At 53.2% G+C, this 18,432-nt stretch overlaps 3 protein-coding genes across 9 annotated transcripts in view; 2 read left to right on the top strand and 1 right to left on the bottom strand.

The window, feature by feature from the left end:
• Positions 1–362, top strand: part of LOC102774367 (interferon-inducible GTPase 5) — a 1,501-nt gene extending 1,139 nt beyond the window's left edge. Inside the window, exon 3 of the mRNA XM_006759105.2 lies at positions 3–362. Coding sequence (XP_006759168.1) covers positions 3–294 — 292 coding nt within the window. The 3' untranslated portion in view covers positions 295–362. The remainder of the gene's footprint in view (positions 1–2) is intronic.
• A 3,188-nt stretch (positions 363–3,550) lies between these two features.
• On the top strand, positions 3,551–5,851 carry LOC102774078 (interferon-inducible GTPase 5). The gene is made up of 2 exons (XM_006759104.1): positions 3,551–4,139; positions 5,211–5,851. Exons 1-2 carry the CDS (start codon positions 3,551–3,553, stop codon positions 5,849–5,851), a joined length of 1,230 nt encoding a protein of 409 aa, XP_006759167.1.
• Positions 5,852–7,058: 1,207 nt separating this feature from the next.
• The window catches only part of SMG9 (SMG9 nonsense mediated mRNA decay factor), a 22,561-nt gene continuing 11,187 nt past the window's right edge, over positions 7,059–18,432 (bottom strand). For 2 of the 7 annotated variants that reach the window (XM_015560901.1, XM_015560900.1), the window contains exons 7-14: positions 17,332–17,443; positions 15,019–15,114; positions 14,524–14,609; positions 11,732–11,838; positions 10,936–11,043; positions 10,638–10,802; positions 10,194–10,341; positions 7,491–7,579 (exon numbers count right to left, since the gene is read on the bottom strand). In XM_015560901.1, the coding sequence (XP_015416387.1) occupies positions 7,501–7,579; positions 10,194–10,341; positions 10,638–10,802; positions 10,936–11,043; positions 11,732–11,838; positions 14,524–14,609; positions 15,019–15,114; positions 17,332–17,443 (901 nt within the window). In that variant the 3' untranslated portion in view covers positions 7,491–7,500. Of the gene's footprint in view, positions 7,580–10,193; positions 10,342–10,637; positions 10,803–10,935; positions 11,044–11,731; positions 11,839–14,523; positions 14,610–15,018; positions 15,115–17,331; positions 17,444–18,432 lie in introns of all 7 variants that reach the window. The other 5 variants (XM_015560902.1, XM_015560904.1, XM_015560903.1 and 2 more) reach the window with 5 other exon arrangements.

The following is an 18,432-nucleotide window of genomic DNA, read 5'->3' as shown; positions in this document are numbered from 1 at the left end:
TTCGGGACGCTGGTGGCCGGCGGCATCAGTTTCGGCACCGTCTACACCATGCTCCAGGGCTGCCTCAACGAGATGGCCGAGGACGCCCAGCGGGTGCGCATCAAGGCCCTGGAGGAGGAGGAGGAGTCCCAGCCCGAGGTCAGCTTGGACGCGGCCGGCGACAATGTCGTGGAGAAGTGCGGGGTCGGGGAGGGAGGAGGCGAGGAAGCCCCGCTGTCCACCCGCCGGAAGCTGGGCCTCCTCCTCAAGTACATTCTGGACAGCTGGAAGAAGCGTGACTTGGAGGACAAGTGAACGTGCAGCCCCTGACCCCCCGCCTCGCCCACAAACCCAACCTTAACAAAGCCAACCACCCAAACGCAAAGGCCAGTGTGGTGACTGGGAGCTGCGCTGCCGGCGGGGGTGGTACGGAAGCAGGGGAGCCCGAGTGGAAGAGGGATTCACTCAACTGGGACAGGAATTGATCCTGGGGGGAGAGAAGTTCGAGGTATGGGTGGTGGGCCAAGGGCACCTTGGTGGTCTCTCTCTCGGGTCCCTAAGTGGCCAAGGGGGATTGGTGGGGTGACGGCGGCCCAGCCTGCATGCAAGACAAAGCCAACTGTCGACCTACGTGGGTGGCTGAGCAGGGATCAGTGCCCACTAAGGTACTTATTTTAGTTGCAATGTCATATCCCTTTCTGAGAACCCCAGTGTCCTAAAGGCCTCCTCTGGAGGGGGGAAGGGCAGCCAATCCGAGCCCAGGATTGGCACAATGGTGCCTAGCAACCGGGTTAAGCAGAGGTGGGCAGATGGACAGCCTGGGCCTGTGAGTGATGGTGGGCCGGGTGGCCAGCAGAGGGCGCCACATGGCCCCTGGGCTGGCCTTGGTGCAGAGGTGGTGAGAGCGGGGCAGGCGGTTTCTCTGAGCATCAAAGGAGAGAGAATGGTCTTTCAGAAAGATGGCGTGTGTCTGAGTGTGACTGTGTGGGTAAGCGTGCTGGTGTGCTGACTGGGAGGAATCCTGGCGAGTCTCCATGATATGGATGCCATGTGTCTAAGGCAGAGAGTAGTTTGCTGAGACGTGGCGGTGAGCGGGGAGGGGGGGGGCGGTTTGTCCTCATGGTGTGCGTGTGCGCGTGCTCGGATACTGGGATTGTGCTGAAAGGCTGTGGTCTGAATGACGGTGACTGTGTCGGGATCTGAAAGCTGCATGTGGCTGTGAGTGACAGAAAACGTGCACACACGTGGGTGAGCATTTCTTGCGTCTGGACCAGGCACCCAGTGAAACCAAACTCTTTGGCTGATTCAAGGATCACATGATTAAAACTCCAGAACTCGCAGGCTGGGGTTGTGGACAGGGTGGCTTGCCCAGGGCTTCTGTGGGCTTAGACAAGGGTCAGGTTTAGAGGCAGGAACTCACACAAGGCTCTGAGGCTGGGTACGAGGCCAGTGGCAACGCGGGGACTGTGGTGCAGGGAGCTGCTCACCCCCAGGTGCTCACAAATACTCCCTGTGGATCTCCCAGGAGCTGGTGATGGTTCTTGCCTCCTTTGGGGGTCTCAAATGACCCCTAACCCTAGGAAACAGCTCCTGACTCAGAGGGTCTGCTTTGACCTGGACGATTAAGGGGGTGCTGATGCTCTTGGCTGAAGAGTGCTCTGTTTTGCAAATGGGTTCCTCTTTTCCCCGGGGCCTCCCATTCATTGGCTTTGCCGGGACTACTGGGGTTCACATGGGTCTTGCTGCACCAAAAAGGGTGTGGGGGGTCACGGTAGGGATATCCCAGATCCCAGATGTGTAAGACAGATAATCCTTTCCAAATCCATTCTCAGCGCACAGCCCACAGCTTATACCTGGGGCCCTCAGACACCACCCTAAACAGGACTCACTGGCCCCAGTGGCGGGGGTGGAAAGGTGGGCATGCGTAGTGAGTGCTCTCTCCACATTGGGCCCAAGATTGAGATTGAAAGGGTCACTTTTGTCTCCAACTAGTCACCATGTCCCGGCCCTTCTGCCTTCATCTCTCCATTCCCCATCTCCCATCTAACCCCCTTAGGCCCTGTTCCAGCTCAGGTCTCACCTCTCCACCCAGTTCCTGCCCCAGCCCTGCCTTGCCTCATCTCCCAGGCTCTAGACTCAGTCCCCATAGGCCAACAGGACTCCAACGTCCACAGCAGACTTCCCCCTCCGCTGCTCAAGCCCTCCCCACGGCTGCCCACAGATAAAGAGCAAGCTCAGCCCGCCGTTCCACGCCCCTCCCAAGCTGGCCCCTGCCTGAACCTCGGCAGCAGTAAGACCTGGGTCTTCCTGAGACAGCCGAGCTGGAGGCTCTGAGGAGTCATCTCTCCACTCCACAGGTGAGGAAGCTGACACCCACCCTCGCAGGCATAGGAAATAAAGGCAGCAGAGGGGGCGGGACTTGCTGGGCGTCACCTGACAAGTCCCTGGCGCGGCAGGGTCTAGACCAGTGATGGCGAACCTATGACATGCGTGTCAGAGGTGACACGCGAACTCATTTTTTTGGTTGATTTTTCTTTGTTAAATGGCATTTAAATATACAAAATAAATATCAAAAATATAAAGTCTTTGTTTTACTATGGTTGCAAATATCAAAAAATTTCTATATGTGACACAGCACCAGAGTTAAGTTAGGGTTTTTCAAAACGCTGACACGCCGAGCTCAAAAGGTTCGCCATCACTGGTCTAGACGCAGTCATGCAATTCCACGTCAGCGCTGGCAGCCCCTGTCCATCCTACGAGTGAGGACTCCAAGCCCAGAGGCAGATTTGGGTGTGCCTAGGGGCACTGTGGCTCCTGAGCAGTTGAGCACTTAGGCCGTGAGGCGGGCAATGTTTCCACAAATGCACCAGATCCCTTGGGTCTCTTTTCCTGGTGTTGGAAATGCAGCACCCGAAGAGGTCCTGGCACACAGGGGGTGCTGAATCACGGGGACACACATAAGGGGAAAAAGCACCTGTGGGAGCAGCCCATGTCCTGGCTCTAGTATAAGCTGTAAGGCATTTTGCAAGGGACTTCTACCTCCCTGAGCCTCAGTTTCCTCCTCTGTAAAATGGGGACTTCATGAAATGAGGCATATGGTTAGGACAGTGGCTGGGCCAGAGTAAACATTAAATACACTATTAGCGATGATGAGTGTTCCAGCTCTTAATCACTGATGTATATTGAGTGCAGGGCCTGGTGCCCGGTTATTTAAGAACTGGAATTCTAGGACCAGAAGACCCAAGTCCCACTCCCATCCCCACACACTGGCTGGAGGCCTTGGGCAAGTGTGCTCTCCTCTCACTGCTGAATGTGGATAGTAAGGGGGTTGATCTCCTTTTTTTGGCTCTTGGGTAGTTTATGAAACCCTGCAGCAGGGCAGTGATGAATAAAGCCCTTAGCACCGGGCCTACTAGCACCATGTCACACTCAGTACTATTACTGGGGGTGCCGCCAATGTCTTGGGCTTGCTGAGGGCTGGAGGGAAGAGAGGGCAACTCAGGATGAACACACTCCCTTACCTGTCCTGCCAAAGGTCATCAAGTCCCAAAGACTGGGGGTCAGGCAGCCCATGGCAAACCAAATCTTCCAGTTCAACATCTCGGAGCTGTCAAAGGACACCGGGGCTCTGAAGGAGACCTTCGAGGCGGGGAACCTGCCAGCAGTGGCCGCCAAGTTGCAGGCCACACTCCACTCGCTGGAGGATGTCAGGCTGGACATTGGCGTGACTGGGGCAATAGGCTCAGGCAAGTCGACCTTTGTCAACGCCATCCGGGGGCTGGGAGATGAGGACCCCAAGTCGGCCGGCACGGGTGTGGTAGAAATGACCGTGGAGCCCACGCCATACCCGCACCCCAAGTACTTCAACATCATCATTTGGGACCTGCCGGGCATAGACACGCCCACTTTCCAGGCTGACGAATACCTCCAGCGGGTGGTGGTGGACCGTTACGACTTCTTCATCATCATCACCCCAGACAGCTTCACTGCCCGCCACACCCAGCTGGCCCGCGGGCTCCTGCAGCAGGGCAAAGGTTTCTACTTCGTCCGCTCCAAGGTGGACGTGGACCTCGCAGCCTCGCGCAGCCGCCGCCCCAGCACCTTCTCCGAGCAGAGGGTGCTCAGGCAGATCCGGGAGGACTGTTGGCAGCGGCTGGAAGGTGAGGTGCCCTCTCTGGGGGGCCCGGGGGTGGATGGATCCTTGGGGGATTGCCCGCCTCTTCCCCTTCATTTTCCAGCTGAGATTCAGTGGGAAACGGGTCACCTAAGGTCACACTTGGAGGCTGAACAAGGCCTCACAGTGCAATGCTGCCAGCTCTGCTGTGTGCTAGTCTCAGCCCACCAATAACCAAGGGGACGGACAAGCCCTCCCGGTTCTTGCGAAGGTGGATGCTTGCCCTTCAGCAACAGCCATTGGGAACATTGGAAGGACACAGGTCTACTACTCACAGGGCTGGCAATCACACAGCAGACCTGGGACCGCACAGCGGGGTCGCAGAGGAACAAAGGCCTGGGTGCTGCTTTTACTGGGGTTGAGGGCAGGGGCCTAGGGTTCTGGTGTTACCCTACTGGTGAATTTAAACTGTAAGAGCGGGAATTTAAAGCTCAGGAAGAGAAAACAAGTAGCCCAAGTGGGGAGATATTGAAATCCACCAAATTCTCTAACACAAAGGGTGGGGGGCAGCTTGGTTCCTGGGGCTGGGCCAGCCTGTTTATTCCAGACAGCCCTCTGAAATGGATGCCTCCTCAACCAAAGCTTAAGTCAGGCACTTACACTCCGTTTCCTGAGTTGGCACTTCTCAGTCACAGGTGACAGAGACCCCACCACGTGCATTAAGGGAGAAAATAACATGGATTGGCTTGTGTGCTAGCTATCAAGCACGCAGTGCCAACGCCATGCACCCATGCAGATGCTGGCGCCTATCACTGATGGCACCTAACGTTCACTGCGGGCTCAGCACAGGCCACACACCATTTTCATGAACTCAGTTCACTACCTTAGGAAGTAGGTAAAATGATCACCTTATTTTACAGACCAGAGAGGTTTGGTAACTTGCTCAAGGCCACACAGGTAGCAAGGCTCGTCTGAACTCAGGCAGCCTGGCTCCAGGGCCCACGCTCCTAAGCCACAGCTGTGCAGACTCCTGGCAAGTGCTTGGGCCCAGGTAGCTGTCAGGCACCACGGCTGCTCTGATGTAGAGACCACTGAACGGTGCTCTTGCCTCCTGCAGCGGAGGGCCTGCAGGACCCCAAGGTCTTCCTGCTGTCCATGTTTGAGCTGGGCAAGTATGACTTCGGCCTGCTGGAGGAATCGATGGTGACAGGAGTGGAGAGCCACAAGCAGCACACACTCCTGGTGGCCCTGCCCAACCTCTCCGAGGCCATCCTAGAGAAGAAGGCGTCCTCGCTGCGGCAGCACATCTGGTTGGTGGCCACAGTGGCCTGTGGCATCAACTCAAGTCCTGTGCCAGGAGTAGAGGATGTGGCGTGTGACCTCTACCGGCTCATCCACGCCCTAGAAGGCTACTACCACAGCTTCGGCCTGGACGAGGACTCCCTCGTGAAGCTGGCTGCGCAGACGGGCCAGCCCCTGCACAGATTACTGGAGGCGATACAGGGCCCGAAGACCCCGGTCACCAAGGAGCTGGTGGTGGACATGCTGGGCCAGGCCTCCAGGGATGCCTCTGCTTTCACCCAGGAGCTCCTCAATGTGCCTGTCCTGGGCGCCCTGGCCACCTGCGGCATCTCCTTTGCCACTGTCTACCAGATGCTCCGCCTGTCCCTGGACGTGGCGGTCGAGGATGCCCACATGCTGATACAGACCTTCCTACACATCACTGAGAACAGGCTCTCAGAGAATTCCAATCAGTAATCCCAGCCCTCAGCCCAGGCCAGCTGGAGGTGGAAGAAAGGGCTGGGAGGACACAGGCTGTCTGTCTCCAGGCTGGGTGGTGTGGGCAGAAAATCAAGGTCCGACTCTCCTGACTGAGTCCGTGTGCTGTCTTGTGTTCTTGTGCCCTGGGTCTTATGCCCTCTCGGGCCATTGCCCCCTCCCCGCTTCCCCACTCTGCAACCCCCATTAACCAGCAGTCCCCCTAGGAGGCAGCGGGAGGAGAGGGGCCATGGGACAAGAGCTCAGTTGTCTACCTGGAGAAGGCCGCTAGGAGTGCCTGTGCAGGTTGGGGTGGCAGGCAAAGGATGCAAACGCATTTCTGTCAGAGGGAGAGAAAGTCACGGCTCTGAAGGGCCCTAGGGAGCAGTAAGGGAGATCAGCAAGTGGCAAGGCCAGAGCCTGCTCTGGTTTCACACCTCCCAGACTTCAGCCCTCCCTTGAGGGCTGCAGAGTCCCCACTTCCGGCCAGACCTTGCCTGGCCCGAGTGCTTTCCTCACTGCCCCACACCCTTCAGCTGTGCTTTTTCTTGACTCCGGATTCCCATGGCATGGACATCAGGACTCTGGGTCCGCCCGAGGGTAGGGGAAGGGAAGCCAGGAAAGCAAAGAAGTGGCCTGGGGCAGTGGTAGACTTTTTTTTAAATAACAGGAACAAACCTGAGGGACCATTTTTTTAAGCATAGATGAGTTTTATAGGGAAAGGAAACCACCATATTTAACCAACAGTAGGCATCACGTGCCAGGGTCAGGTCTGAGTATTTGAACGAGGGCAGAGCTGGCTAACCCACGGGGAAGTGCTATATTTAACCAACTGCACCTACCGAGGCACATGCTCTGTCGTTAACCACGTGTTAAGCCAGGCATTGTACGTAGGCATTTCACCAAAGGCAGGCACTGCCTTCAAGTGGGAGCAGAAGACACAAGGGCAGCCAGGGAATTTTCCGCAACACAGAGACGAGGCCTGAGGGCGCCCAGGAAACAGAACCCCGCATCTAGGGGCTTCCCCCTTAACTGAAACTGGTCTTCACCTACTCCCAGCAAGTCTGTGACCGATACTCAATGAGTCGCAGTAGGAAGTTCATTCAGGCCACAGAGGGTGACCGAGGATAACCTGCCCACAGGGGCTGGGACCCAAACGAGCCCTGCTCCAGGCCAGCGTGCTGGGGAGAAAGGAGGAACACCAGCATAAGCTTGCATGACTGTTTTTATTCGCACCACCAGATCTGCTCCAATAAAGAGCTCCCAAGACTGCGCCTCGCCTTACAGGAAAGGGCTGGGAGTCCGGGAAGAGGGACCTGTTGCTCCTTCCCTGCAGAGGGTCACGATGGAGCCCATGCTCCTTGGTGACCATTCAGCCTCCTCCCACCGCCTATCCCTGTGGGGGACTAAGGATGGCTGCCCTGTCCCAGGTTGCGGGTAGGATCTCAGTCATCCCTGAACAATGCTCCATTGAGGGCATGGGGCCTGGCCCTGAACACCTCACGTCTCCGGGCGAGGAAGTCACGGCTCCTCATCCATCAGGCCTACCGGCCCTCTCCACCTTGCCACAGGGTCGAGGACGTACATGCTCCACTGCCATCCACTGGGGCCCAGAAAGGGGTTCCTGCATGACACCGCTCCCCTCGGTCTCAGGCCAGCAGACGGCTGTACTCTGCCAGGGCAGAGGACTTTTTCACCCCGTCCCAGATCCGGGCAGCATAGTGGAACCTGTGAGAGGAGGCCAACAGTCAGAGTTGCCCTGGCTGGGGCCCCACCCAGCCTTGGGCCCACATGTGACCTGTGATGTGCGCCGCCTCAACTGGGCTACAGGGAAGATGCCAACCCTGATTCCCTCACTGCCATGGTGAGTGAAGCTGCAGATGCGGGACCCGGACTAAAACCTCAGTCCCCACCTCCGTGTCTAAACTTCCCTCCATTCTACTCAGTGCTGGCCTTTGTGGGAGTGGCTCTATCTCTGCCTCCCTCCAGGGTCTTGTGATGACCAGCTGCCTAACCTTTCTACCCCAAATTCTCCCTCCCCCTGGGCCCTGGTTCAGACCAATGGGAGGAGCAGAGCTCCAGCCCACCTCGTCCTGCCCCTTCCCACAGCCAAAGGCAAACAGACCCAGGGAACCAAGACAGAGGCTGCACCAAGCCAAACTATTTCTTTTTCTGGTTTGTTTCTCTTAGAAATTAGAGGAGGCAGACCTGCTGTGGGCTCTGGATATAAAAAGTCACACAAACTTGGAGCTGGGGAGGGCGCAGGGCTCTGTGAAACCAGTGGCAGAGAAGGGAGAGAAAAGGGGCGGGGGGGACAATGAGACGGCACCTGGGGAAAAGCTGGAAAATGCAGGCCTGTGGTTCCTGACGGCTTTCTAGTGTCTTCTCCTGTGAGGCTACTTTCTGCACTCAGGGCCTTAGAATGAGTCTTCTTTAAGCTTACTGTCCTACTCTTCACATCAAATGACACCTAACCACAGGTGTGTGACCTTGCTATGTGACATTTCTCTGAGCCTAAATTTCCCCACTAGTAAAATCGGTGACAAAACGTACACTCCAATGGTTAATTAGGAGGATATGAAATCACATGAAACAATCCTATCTTATATAATAAAAGGCTAATATGCAAATCGACCGAACAGCGCAATGACTGGCCGCTATGACACGCACTGACCACCAGGGGGCAGATGCTCAACGCAGGAGCTGCCCCCTGGTAGTCAGTGTGCTGCTCAGCCAGAAGCCAGGCTCATGGCTGGCAAGTGCAGTGGTGGTGGCAGAAGCCTCTCCCACCTCCGCAGCAGCGCTAAGGATGTCCAACTGATGGCTTAGGTCTAAGCCATCAGTCGGACATCCCCCGTGGGCTCCCAGACTGCAAGAGGGTGCAGGCCGGACTGAGGAACCACCCCCCTCCAAGTGCACAAATCTCATGCACCGGGCCTCTAGTGTGGAATATAAAATTTAAAGCAACAAATGAACAAACAAAACAAACCCACAGACACAGACAATAGTATGTAGTGACCAGTGGGAAAAGGAAGTGGCGGAGGATGGAGCAGGTAAAGGGGTCAAAATATCTGGTGACAGGAGACTAGACTTTGGGTGGTGAGCACACAATGCAAGATACAGTTGATCAGAGTTGATCATAAGTGTATCATAAAATTGTACACTTAAAAACTTAGATAATGCTATTAACCAATGTCACCCATTAAGTTTAATTAAATAAAAAAAATAAACCTAACCCTAACACTCTTAACCTAATACTAACCATCTAACACTAACCTCAACCATTTAACTCTAAACCTAACATTAACCCTAACAGCCTAACCCTAATACTTACTCTAATCCTAAACCCTAAACTTTAAGCCTTAACCCTACACACAACGCCAAACCTAAACCCTAAATCAAGCATGTCAAACTTGAGGCCCAGGGGCCACACGTGGCCCATAGTGAATATTTTTGCGGCCTAGCCAATGTAACAGTATGTAAGAAACGTTTTAATAAAAAATTTTAACTTGATTTTTACAATATTCTGTTATACATAATTATTAATACCGAACTACAACGTTCGCTAATGACTGGTTACTATAATCGTGTTGCATTCATTTCCCTCACGCGCCTTATGCGCCTTACGCACCATTTCTCTCCACGAATGCTAGCAGCGAATATTTTAGCAGCCGATTGCCATGTCATTATCTTGGACTGACTTGTTTGGTGTGCGCAACAGGAAATATTTTGCTTTCGTAGAACAAGAAAAATAGGTTTATTTGTGTTATGCTTATTTATTTGTGCAGTGATTCAGTGTCTGATAAGTTAATGTTCAAGAAAAAATATTAATTTTTATTAAGATGTTCTATTATCTTATGTTAACGATTATTCATTTATTTCAGCCCTTTGTATTCAGCACGTCTCTATCAAAATAAACCTACGTTTCTACGAAAATTGAAGCTTTTGTTTTTTTGCACCACATAAACTTACACCTTATTTGGCCCATGTTAGCCTTGGAGTTTGACATGCTTGCCCTAAATCTTCAACAATAACCCTACTGCTATCTCTAAACCTAACTCTAACCTAACTGCTAAACCTAACCTTAAACTCTGCCCTAAACCTTAACCCTGACCCTAACTTTAATTTTAACCATATAATTTTTTAAATAAAAATCACCACATGAAACAGCACATTGCCTGGCATGAAGAGGTGCTTACAAGACAGAAGTAGTTATCAATGTTCCAGAAAAGGAAACAACATGGAGAGAACTCTGAGAACATCCTCTGGGTGAGGAGGAAGGGGAGGGGGAGGGGGTTCGGGCATCTCACACTGACCCCCCCACTCTGCCAAGAGCTCTTACCAGTTCTTCTCGGTGAGGATTGTGTGCGACAGCTGAGGCCGGGCCATGGACATCACTTGGCTCCGGAGTTTGCTCACCAAGGACTGGAAGCTGGGGTGGCCACGGTACCCCGGGAGTAGGGAGAAGAGTGGGCTGGAGCTGGGTCCTGCTAAGCGGAGGTAGAAGATAAGGGGCCAGTCAACCAGCATCCTGGGCTTCCAGGAGCTCCTGAGCTCAGCCCCAGCCCAGCTCTTCCTATTCACCCCCCACTGTGAAACACGCTCCTGAAAAAGGGTCCAAGCACCGCAGGGACAGGCCAGAGCCTCCACTCACACCAGGATGGGCTCCTGTCACCCCCAGGCCAGGGCAGACCGTGTCTCCCCCTAACCAAGGTGGACCCAGGTCAGCCTCCAGGCCAAGGAAGCACCGTCTCCGATGGCCGATTCCCTCGAGGGGGAACCATACCTGCTCTTGGTGGGTTTTCACTCTCCGCTTCGCTGTCCATGAAGGGCATCAGGAACAAGTTGACCTCAGAGTCCAGGAAGTCAGGGGGGAGCCCAGGGAAGACGTTGCACTGTAACATGGACAGAGTACCTGGAGGAGAGAACTTGTGAGCCTGCAGGTCCCATGCTGCCAGGGAAGGGGGCGGGAGGAACATGTAAGATGGTCAGGCTGGGATCAGAAACTAGTCTGGGGATCTGGGCTGAGGCTGGACCAGGAGTTAGGAGCCACCTGCCAGGATGGGAGTGGCGGGGGACCTCACCCTTGTAGCGCAAGTGGGAGTGAGCCATGAGCTGGTCGATCATCAGGTGCATCTGCCGCAGCTTTCGTGGACAGAAGTCCTCTCGGCGAGCTTTGTTCTGTAGGAACACTGCGGGTGAAGGGGAGACGGGGCCCGTGAGGCTCGGCCACATGCACTCCCCTTCCCACCCCAAAGACCTGCCCTGACCCCCAAGGTCACTTGTAAATATTTATGTGAATGTCAATTCACTTTAGCACCAGGCCCTGGGCAATGCTGGGGACCCGAGGATGAGTCAGATGTGGTTTCTGCCAGCAGATGGAAAAGACAGAGAGGAGAACGGCCACATGATTAGGGGTATTTCGGAAAGCGCACGAGGGCTTGGCAAGGCCAGAGTAGGCAGACCCTGCCTGGGTGTCCTAAGTGGACGGGGTCTGCAGACAAGCAGGGCGTCCACAGAGCAGAGCGAGGACCATGCAGGCGGGAGAGTGTGTGGGAGGCAGGCAGGGCTGGTGGGAGCGGGGCCAGGGGCACTCGGGTCGCTCCGCACTCACTGCGCCCCATTCGTGCAGATGCCGGAGACCCAGAAACAGACAGGCGGGTCCTGTCCCCCAGGGTCTCCATCTGATCAAGGAGCCAGACCCAGACTCAGGGTCCTGCCCTCAGTGGCCAGGGTGGGACTGTGGCAGTGGGACCCTCAGAAAAACAAGCGGCTAATTCTTTCTTACGTCCCTCCTCCCAGCTCCCCCCTTCCCCCATGTCCCTGGTTTTGCCCCTTTCTCCCCTCTACCCGCTCCTCTGGCCCCAGAAAGCTTCTCACCCAGGTGGGGGTAGTACTCCGTGCCTTCATCAGAGCCTGAGGAGCTGCTGGACTCGTGGCTGGGGGACGGGGTGGAGGGCTTCACCATCTCCGCTGTCTGGAGGAACCTGGGGATTCGGGGTGAGAGGTTGGCTGAAGCTCCGGCACTGACACCCCATATCCCATGGCCTGGGGGATGTCGCTTACACACCAGACTTCTCACACAATTTTACGGAATTCAGAAACAAACCCATGGATTTATATCATATATACATTTCTTTAGTTTATGCTATTATATCTAAGAGCAGTTTAAGTTCACAGCAAAACTGAGTGGAAAGTACGCACGGTTCCCCTAGGCCCAGTCCCCAGCCTCCTTGCTATCAACATTTCCGTGAACCGACACCGACACGCCATCATCACCCCAAGGCCACAGTTCACATCAGGGATCACTGGTGCGGTTTACTCTTCGCGTTTGGACAAACACGCCATGTAGCCACTGTGATCACAGAGTTCTTTTGCCGCCCGAACTGTCCTCTGTGCTCTACCCAGTCATCTCTCCTTCCCCTCAGCCCCGAACCATGGATCTTTTTACCGTCTCCATAGTTCTACCTTTTTCAGAACACCAATTAGTTGGGATCATACGAATGGCACCTTCAGACTGGCTTCCTTTACTTACTAATACACATTAGAAATTCCTCCACATCTTTTCACGGCCTGACAACTCATTTCTTTTTAGCCCTGAGTAATATTCCCCCGTCAGCATGTACCAGTTTACCTATCCACTCACCCATGGAAGGACATCTTGGTTGCCTCTAAAGTTTGACAGTTATGAATAAAACTACTATAAACATCTGTGTGCAGGTTTTTGTGTGGACATAAGTTTTCAGTTTATGCTACTTTTAGGTGTTTCCAAACATGTAAAAGTAAATACCATTAAGCTGTTATGAGGTAAGGAATGATGGGATATGATAAAATGATGGCCTTTTTCCTCACACAGACACATACACAAACACCATGGTCTCCACAATTTTAAGGGGTTCACCTACTCTGAGCCCACTGGTGAACTCTGGCTTAAAAACAAGGCTCTCTTACCCGCCAGCACCTGAGCCCACAGTCCCACCAGAAAGTAAACTCCACAGGGCAGTGTGTTTAACGTTTTGTTCACATCTGATCCCCGGTGCCAAGAACAGCGAATGGCATACGTAAATGCTCAATGTTATTTGTCATGTGAATGAATTCCAATGAGCAACGGCGGTAGGAGCGGAGGTTTCATAATTAGGTGACTTAGATCTGGTCAGAAAGCTGGCTCCCCAGCAAATCGTTTCTTACTTCCTACCAGACCCAAAGCTCCCCCAGCACCCAGGGTTACTACCACAAACAGAAAGCTCCCATTTAGCCCCAGCCAGGTTGCTCAGTCAGTTAGAAAGTTGTCCTGACATGCCAGGGTTGTGGGTTCTACCCCTGGTCAGGGTATATATATCAATCAATGAATGCCTAAGAAAGCGGAAAAACAAATCCTTGTTTGTCTGTCTGTCTCTCTAAAATCAGTAAGTAAATTTAAAAAAACACACCAATTGCTCACTATGTACCAGGCACTATGCTAAATGCTTTAAATTCTTTTAACTCAGTCTGCATAAAAGCCTTGCCTATGGGGAGCTGTGGGGAAAGAAGCCACTTCCAATGGGAGCTGGGAGTCAAACCCCGGGCTGCCTGATTCTGGAGACACCTGCTTCCTTTAGCTGAGCTCTCCCTTCCCCAAAGCTCCCCTGCCTTCCTCTGCCTGGGCTCTGTGCCCAAAGCTGTTTGCTTCCCCTCAGCTACCTGCCGGGAGCCCAAGGCCAAGAAGGACCCTTGTGGCCCGAGGTTCTGAGCCAGCTCTGTCGGGGGGCTTCCTGGAACTTCCAGCTGCTTGAGGCAGGACTCCTGCCAGGTCCTGGCTCCCTCCCTTTTCCTGCCTGCAGGGTACCAGTGGATGGTACACATGCCTGCAGGAGATGGACAAGACTCTAAGGACCAGACAAGCCAGCTCCTTCTGCTATTTATTCAACAAATTTGTATTAAATATCTACTCTGTGCCAGGCACTGAGTGAGGCACTGGGGATTCTGTCCTAGTCATCCCTCCCTCCTCCTGACCGCTGTCAGCCATGGAGCTTCCATTCTAACGGGAGACACAGACCCTAAAGAGATCTACAGTATCCTGTCAGGGGTGAAAAGGGCAATGGGGGGAGGGGCAGAGTGCTAAGTGAGGAGGTCAGGGAAGGCCGGAGGTTGACTTGAAGGCCACGAGATAGGGATTCTTTTTTTTTCTTTCTTTATTGATTATACATGTGTGATTGGGCATGTTTTAATTGATTAAGTTATTACATATGTGTCCTTATCCCCACGTTACCCCCTATTCCCCCACTTCGTGCCCTCCCCCCCCGGTGTCTGTGTCCACTGGTTAGGCCTATATGCATGCACACAAGTCCTTTGGTTGATCTCTCTCCCTTATCCTCACCCTCCCCTCCCCTACCTTCCCTCTGAAGTTTGACAGTCAGATCAATGCTTCTCTAAGATCTGAGGGCAGAATGTTTCTGGCTGAGAGAGGAGTGCAGAGACTAAGTTGCATCGCTTTAATGTAGGGGGAGAGGGAGGGAAAGTGGTGAGAGAGCCACTGAGGTGTCAGGAGCGTTAGGTGGTAGTGACCCACTCCAACTCCATTTACATTCTGAAAGGGTCCTATGGCTGCAGAGTGGAGCTTGGGAGACCTGGGCAGGTGGCTGGGACTCTGTGCCCTGTCTCACGGCCAGTCCCCGCTCCTACCAGCCTCTCACCTGTATAGACTGAGGTCCGTGAACCAGTCCTGGACGACAATCACCACGTGGCAGACAGTGAAAAGGAAGGCAGCAATCTGGAGTGACTGAGGGAGGGTAGGAAGAGACAATAGAGTTGAAGGTCTCCTCTGCCCAGAGAGGGGTCCCTGATCCCAGATTCAGTTGAGGGGCAGCAGGGTAAGGGTCTCAGAGCCTTTAGGCACCCACTGTGCGCCCAGACTGTGCTGGCACCTCTCTCATGGGCCATCCCTAAATTGGACGAAGTTGGAACAATCACCCCCATTTTCAGAGGAAGATATTGAGGCTGAAGGGGGAGGGGCGGGCAGTGACTCTTCTGAGGGGTAGCACCGGATCTGACTCTGTGTTGTCCTCTTCCTGCAGCTGGAGCTGGGGCTCTGATGAAGCAGAAACCAGGACAACCCCTAACCAGCGCCCCCATCACAGATCTTGCAAGGAAGGGTGGGGCCTCACCCCTGGCCTAGCTCGGCCCCTCACCTGCATCTCAACATAGGTGTGGGGCAGGTTGTACTCTGGAGGCAGCTTGCGGTCGTTGTTGATAAGATGGTCCAAGATGGAGGGGCTCAGGATGGGCTGCAAGGGAGAGAAAAATGGGTCAGGGCAGGGACTGTGGAGCGGATCCTAAGGGTCATGGCTTCCTAAGTCCCATACGCTAAAGGCAGATACATCGCCTTGCCTCTCTCAGGACAAAATAAGGTCAGAAACACAAGCGGGCAGCTTCTAAGTAGTACAGTGCTCGTCAGCAAGAGGAAAAGGGAAGCTTCTAAGCAGGCTCTCTTTCCCCAACTCTTTTACAATCACCACTGCTCTCAAGTGCCTCCCTCCCAAACAGGAGAGAAGTCCTAGTGCTAACAAATTTAACATCTACTTGAATGAGTCATGCCGCCCCAAGACCCTTTGTTGTTGTTTCAAATACTTTCAAAACTTTGCTAAATAATTACTTAGTAAAAAATTGTTAGTGTAGCCCTGGCTGGGGGGCTTAGTTGGCTGGAGCATCATCATCGTGTAGACCAAAAGGTTGCGGGTTTGATTCCTAGTCAAGGTACAGAGACAACCAACCGATGTTTCTCTCATGTTGATGCTTCTCTCTTTTTCTCTTCCTCTCTCTCTCTAAAAAAATCAATAAAACATATCCGTGGGTGAGGATTATAAAAAAACTTAGTGCGAGGATTTAAAAATTGGATCCGTGAGTATAAAAGAATCGGCGGTGCACACATGAAACTTTTCGTAAAGGAATATTTCATTTAAAAACTTTTAAGAGCTAAATTAGCTTGATAATCGATTGCCTTCTTCTTGCAGTGAATGGAATTAAGAAACAGGCTTTTCCAACTGCTCACTTTCTAAAACTCCAAGCACTGCAATGTTCTGTTCTGTCTTATTTGTCTAACTTCCGTTCTGCCCCTGACCCAGCCTGCATACAGTTCAGTTCACCTCTGGGGCCCCATGGTCCTTTCATAGAGCCTGGCACACAGGTCTCAGGCCACACTGGTAGGTTTTCCACTCTCCATGTCACCACTGCCCAAAGTGAGCACCAACTATGGGACAGGGCTCCTCCCAGAAGCGCTCCAGGCAGGTGGGGAGGGGAACAGTACACAAGAACCAAACTGATCATCGACCTATGAACCAGGAGATCAGTTTGATTCCCAGTCAGAGCACATGTTCGGGTTGCAGGCTTGATCCCCAGTGGGGGGTGTGCAGAAGGCAGCTGATCAAGGATTCTCTTTCATCATTGATGTTCCTAACTCTCTCCCTCCTCTTCCTTACTCTCTGAAATCAATAAAAAATGAGTGGTTTAAAAAAAGGACCAAACTGATACATCACATGCTGCGATTGGAGGAGTAATAGGCACTAGTGGGCTCTCCGAGGAGGGGAAGGCTTCTAAGAGCAGGTAACATCCCAGTAAAATAATCAGGGAGGAGGCATTAGCCAAGCAAAATGGGGAGAGCAGGAAGAGTGCTCTAATGACAAAGGCAGTGAGGGTAAGAGCACCGAGTACCTACTTCATGTCAGGTGCATTTTACTTGTGTTAACTCACTGAAATCTCACAAAAACCCTAAGAGGTAGGCAATATTATGTTTCCCACAAAGGAAAAGGAAGCCTACAGGGTCTCTCCAAACTCCAAGCACTGCAGTATTCACAGACCATGGGGAGGCCTGTGGTGTGCGTGGCAGGGTTGGTGACTACGCCAGAGAGGGAAGTCTAGAGGGTCTGGAGGAGGCAAGTCACATAGGCCCTGAATGCCAGGCTAAGGAACAGGGACTTGCTTAAGAGCAAGGGAGAAGGTAAGGAAAGCTGCCAGTTAAATGCATGACAGGTCACTACTGAGGGTAGTGATGAGCCTGGATGCTCGGCATGTGGCAGATCCTGTGCCACACACTGTGCCTGGATGGCTCCCCTGAGTCCTTGCTACAGTCCTGAGGCTGAGTCTGCTTAGCATCCCTGCTTACAGATGAAGATACTGAGGTTGGGAGTGGGGAGAGGGTGTTGGTTACGTAAAGTCACCCAGCTGGGAAGACTTAAAGGCAGAATCTGGACAGACTGATTCTAGGACCACACTTTTCATTGGTATGCTAGAAGTTTTTAGGCTACTCTGTACACATGAAGGGGAGAAAAGGGGGGCAAAACTGACAAGAGACTAAGGGCCAAAGAGACATAACTTGCCAAGGGCACAGAGCATGTCTTTGGCTTGGCTGGAACCACATGCAATCCAAACAGGGTGCTGGCTTAACATTACTCTGGGATGGAGCTGAAGGTGGCATGCAGCAGGGTGGGGCAAGTGGAGGTTGGCACCTGAGTGTCCAGGAAAACAATCCGCTCTTGGGTAATAAAGAAGTCGATTCCACTGGTCTGGTTGCCCCCTCGTTCCTTCATTTCAGCGCTCTGGGCCCGGAAAACATACGCCCTGTGGAGGAGCAGGTGGGGAGCACTGGAGTCTGGTTCTCGGCCTTTGACACTCCAGTGAAATCAGCATGTGGGACGTGGTTCCCTGCCTGCCCACAAAGCCTTCCACCCACCGCCCCTGCAGCCCGGGGACGGAGGGAGGCTGTATTTTACACCATAAGACTCCACCCTCTCCCATAGTAGATTTGTTCATTCATTTAACAAAGTTAATAGACTGCGGTGTTGAAGAGCAGGGACTAGGCCTGACTGCCTGGATTCAAATCCCAGCTCTGCCTTTCCTGGCTGTGCGGCTTTTCTTGGTTTCCTCATCTGTAAAATGGGGATAAGTCTCACACCTCTTGGTCACTGTGAGCCTAATACAGTGCTAACAATATTAGCCTCACATACATTTGATACCCTGTCTCTCAAAGGGTAGCTGCCACCTCCGAGATGCTTAGTATGTCCTCTGACACAGAGCAGGTATCCTCCCACTCAACACTGTACTGCAGACCTCCTATGTGCCAGACACCAGGACGTAGCAGTGAACAAGAAAGACAAAGCCCCTGCTTCTGTGGAGCTTCTGGTCTAGCTCAGGATCAGCAGAAGTCAGTAACTGCAGGTGTTAGGAAGAAGAGGTGTGTATCGTTCCAAGTGGGAGTAAGTTTGTCTATGGAGGAAGGAAGGATTGCCCTAACAGGCAAATGATGCTGCTGAGCGTGAGAGAGGAAGCTATTTAAGCAACTTAATTAACTTAAAGGGGGAAGTGGTGGGGGGGATGGAGGATGGAAGACTAGTCCAGGCTGAAGGCATGGTCTGTATAAGGATCAGAGCAGTGTGGTGAGAGCTCAGAGGACAATGGGGCTTGGTTGGGAGTGAGAAGAGGTACACAGGCCCTGGGGCGGGGGGGGCATGGTGGGGATCTAGGGCTTTGGCCCTTGAACCTGGGGAAGCCCTGAAGAGATGTAGGTGGAGGAGTGACAGGACTGGATTTGGGTTTTGGAAAGCATCCCC

Source organism: Myotis davidii, unplaced genomic scaffold (genome assembly GCF_000327345.1).
Source record: "Myotis davidii unplaced genomic scaffold, ASM32734v1 scaffold896, whole genome shotgun sequence".
Taxonomy (NCBI): Eukaryota; Metazoa; Chordata; class Mammalia; order Chiroptera; family Vespertilionidae; genus Myotis; species Myotis davidii.
The sequence above is the reverse complement of the archived record's forward strand: the minus strand, read 5'-3'. Positions and strand labels throughout refer to the sequence as shown.

Excerpts from the sequence above, each read along its gene's own strand:
- LOC102774078 (XM_006759104.1), top strand. The coding sequence starts at position 3,551 with ATGGCAAACCAAATCTTCCAGTTCAACATCTCGGAGCTGTCAAAGGAC. Across the intron at positions 4,140-5,210 it reads CTGTTGGCAGCGGCTGGAAG|CGGAGGGCCTGCAGGACCCC; the intron begins GTGAGGTGCCCT and ends TGCCTCCTGCAG.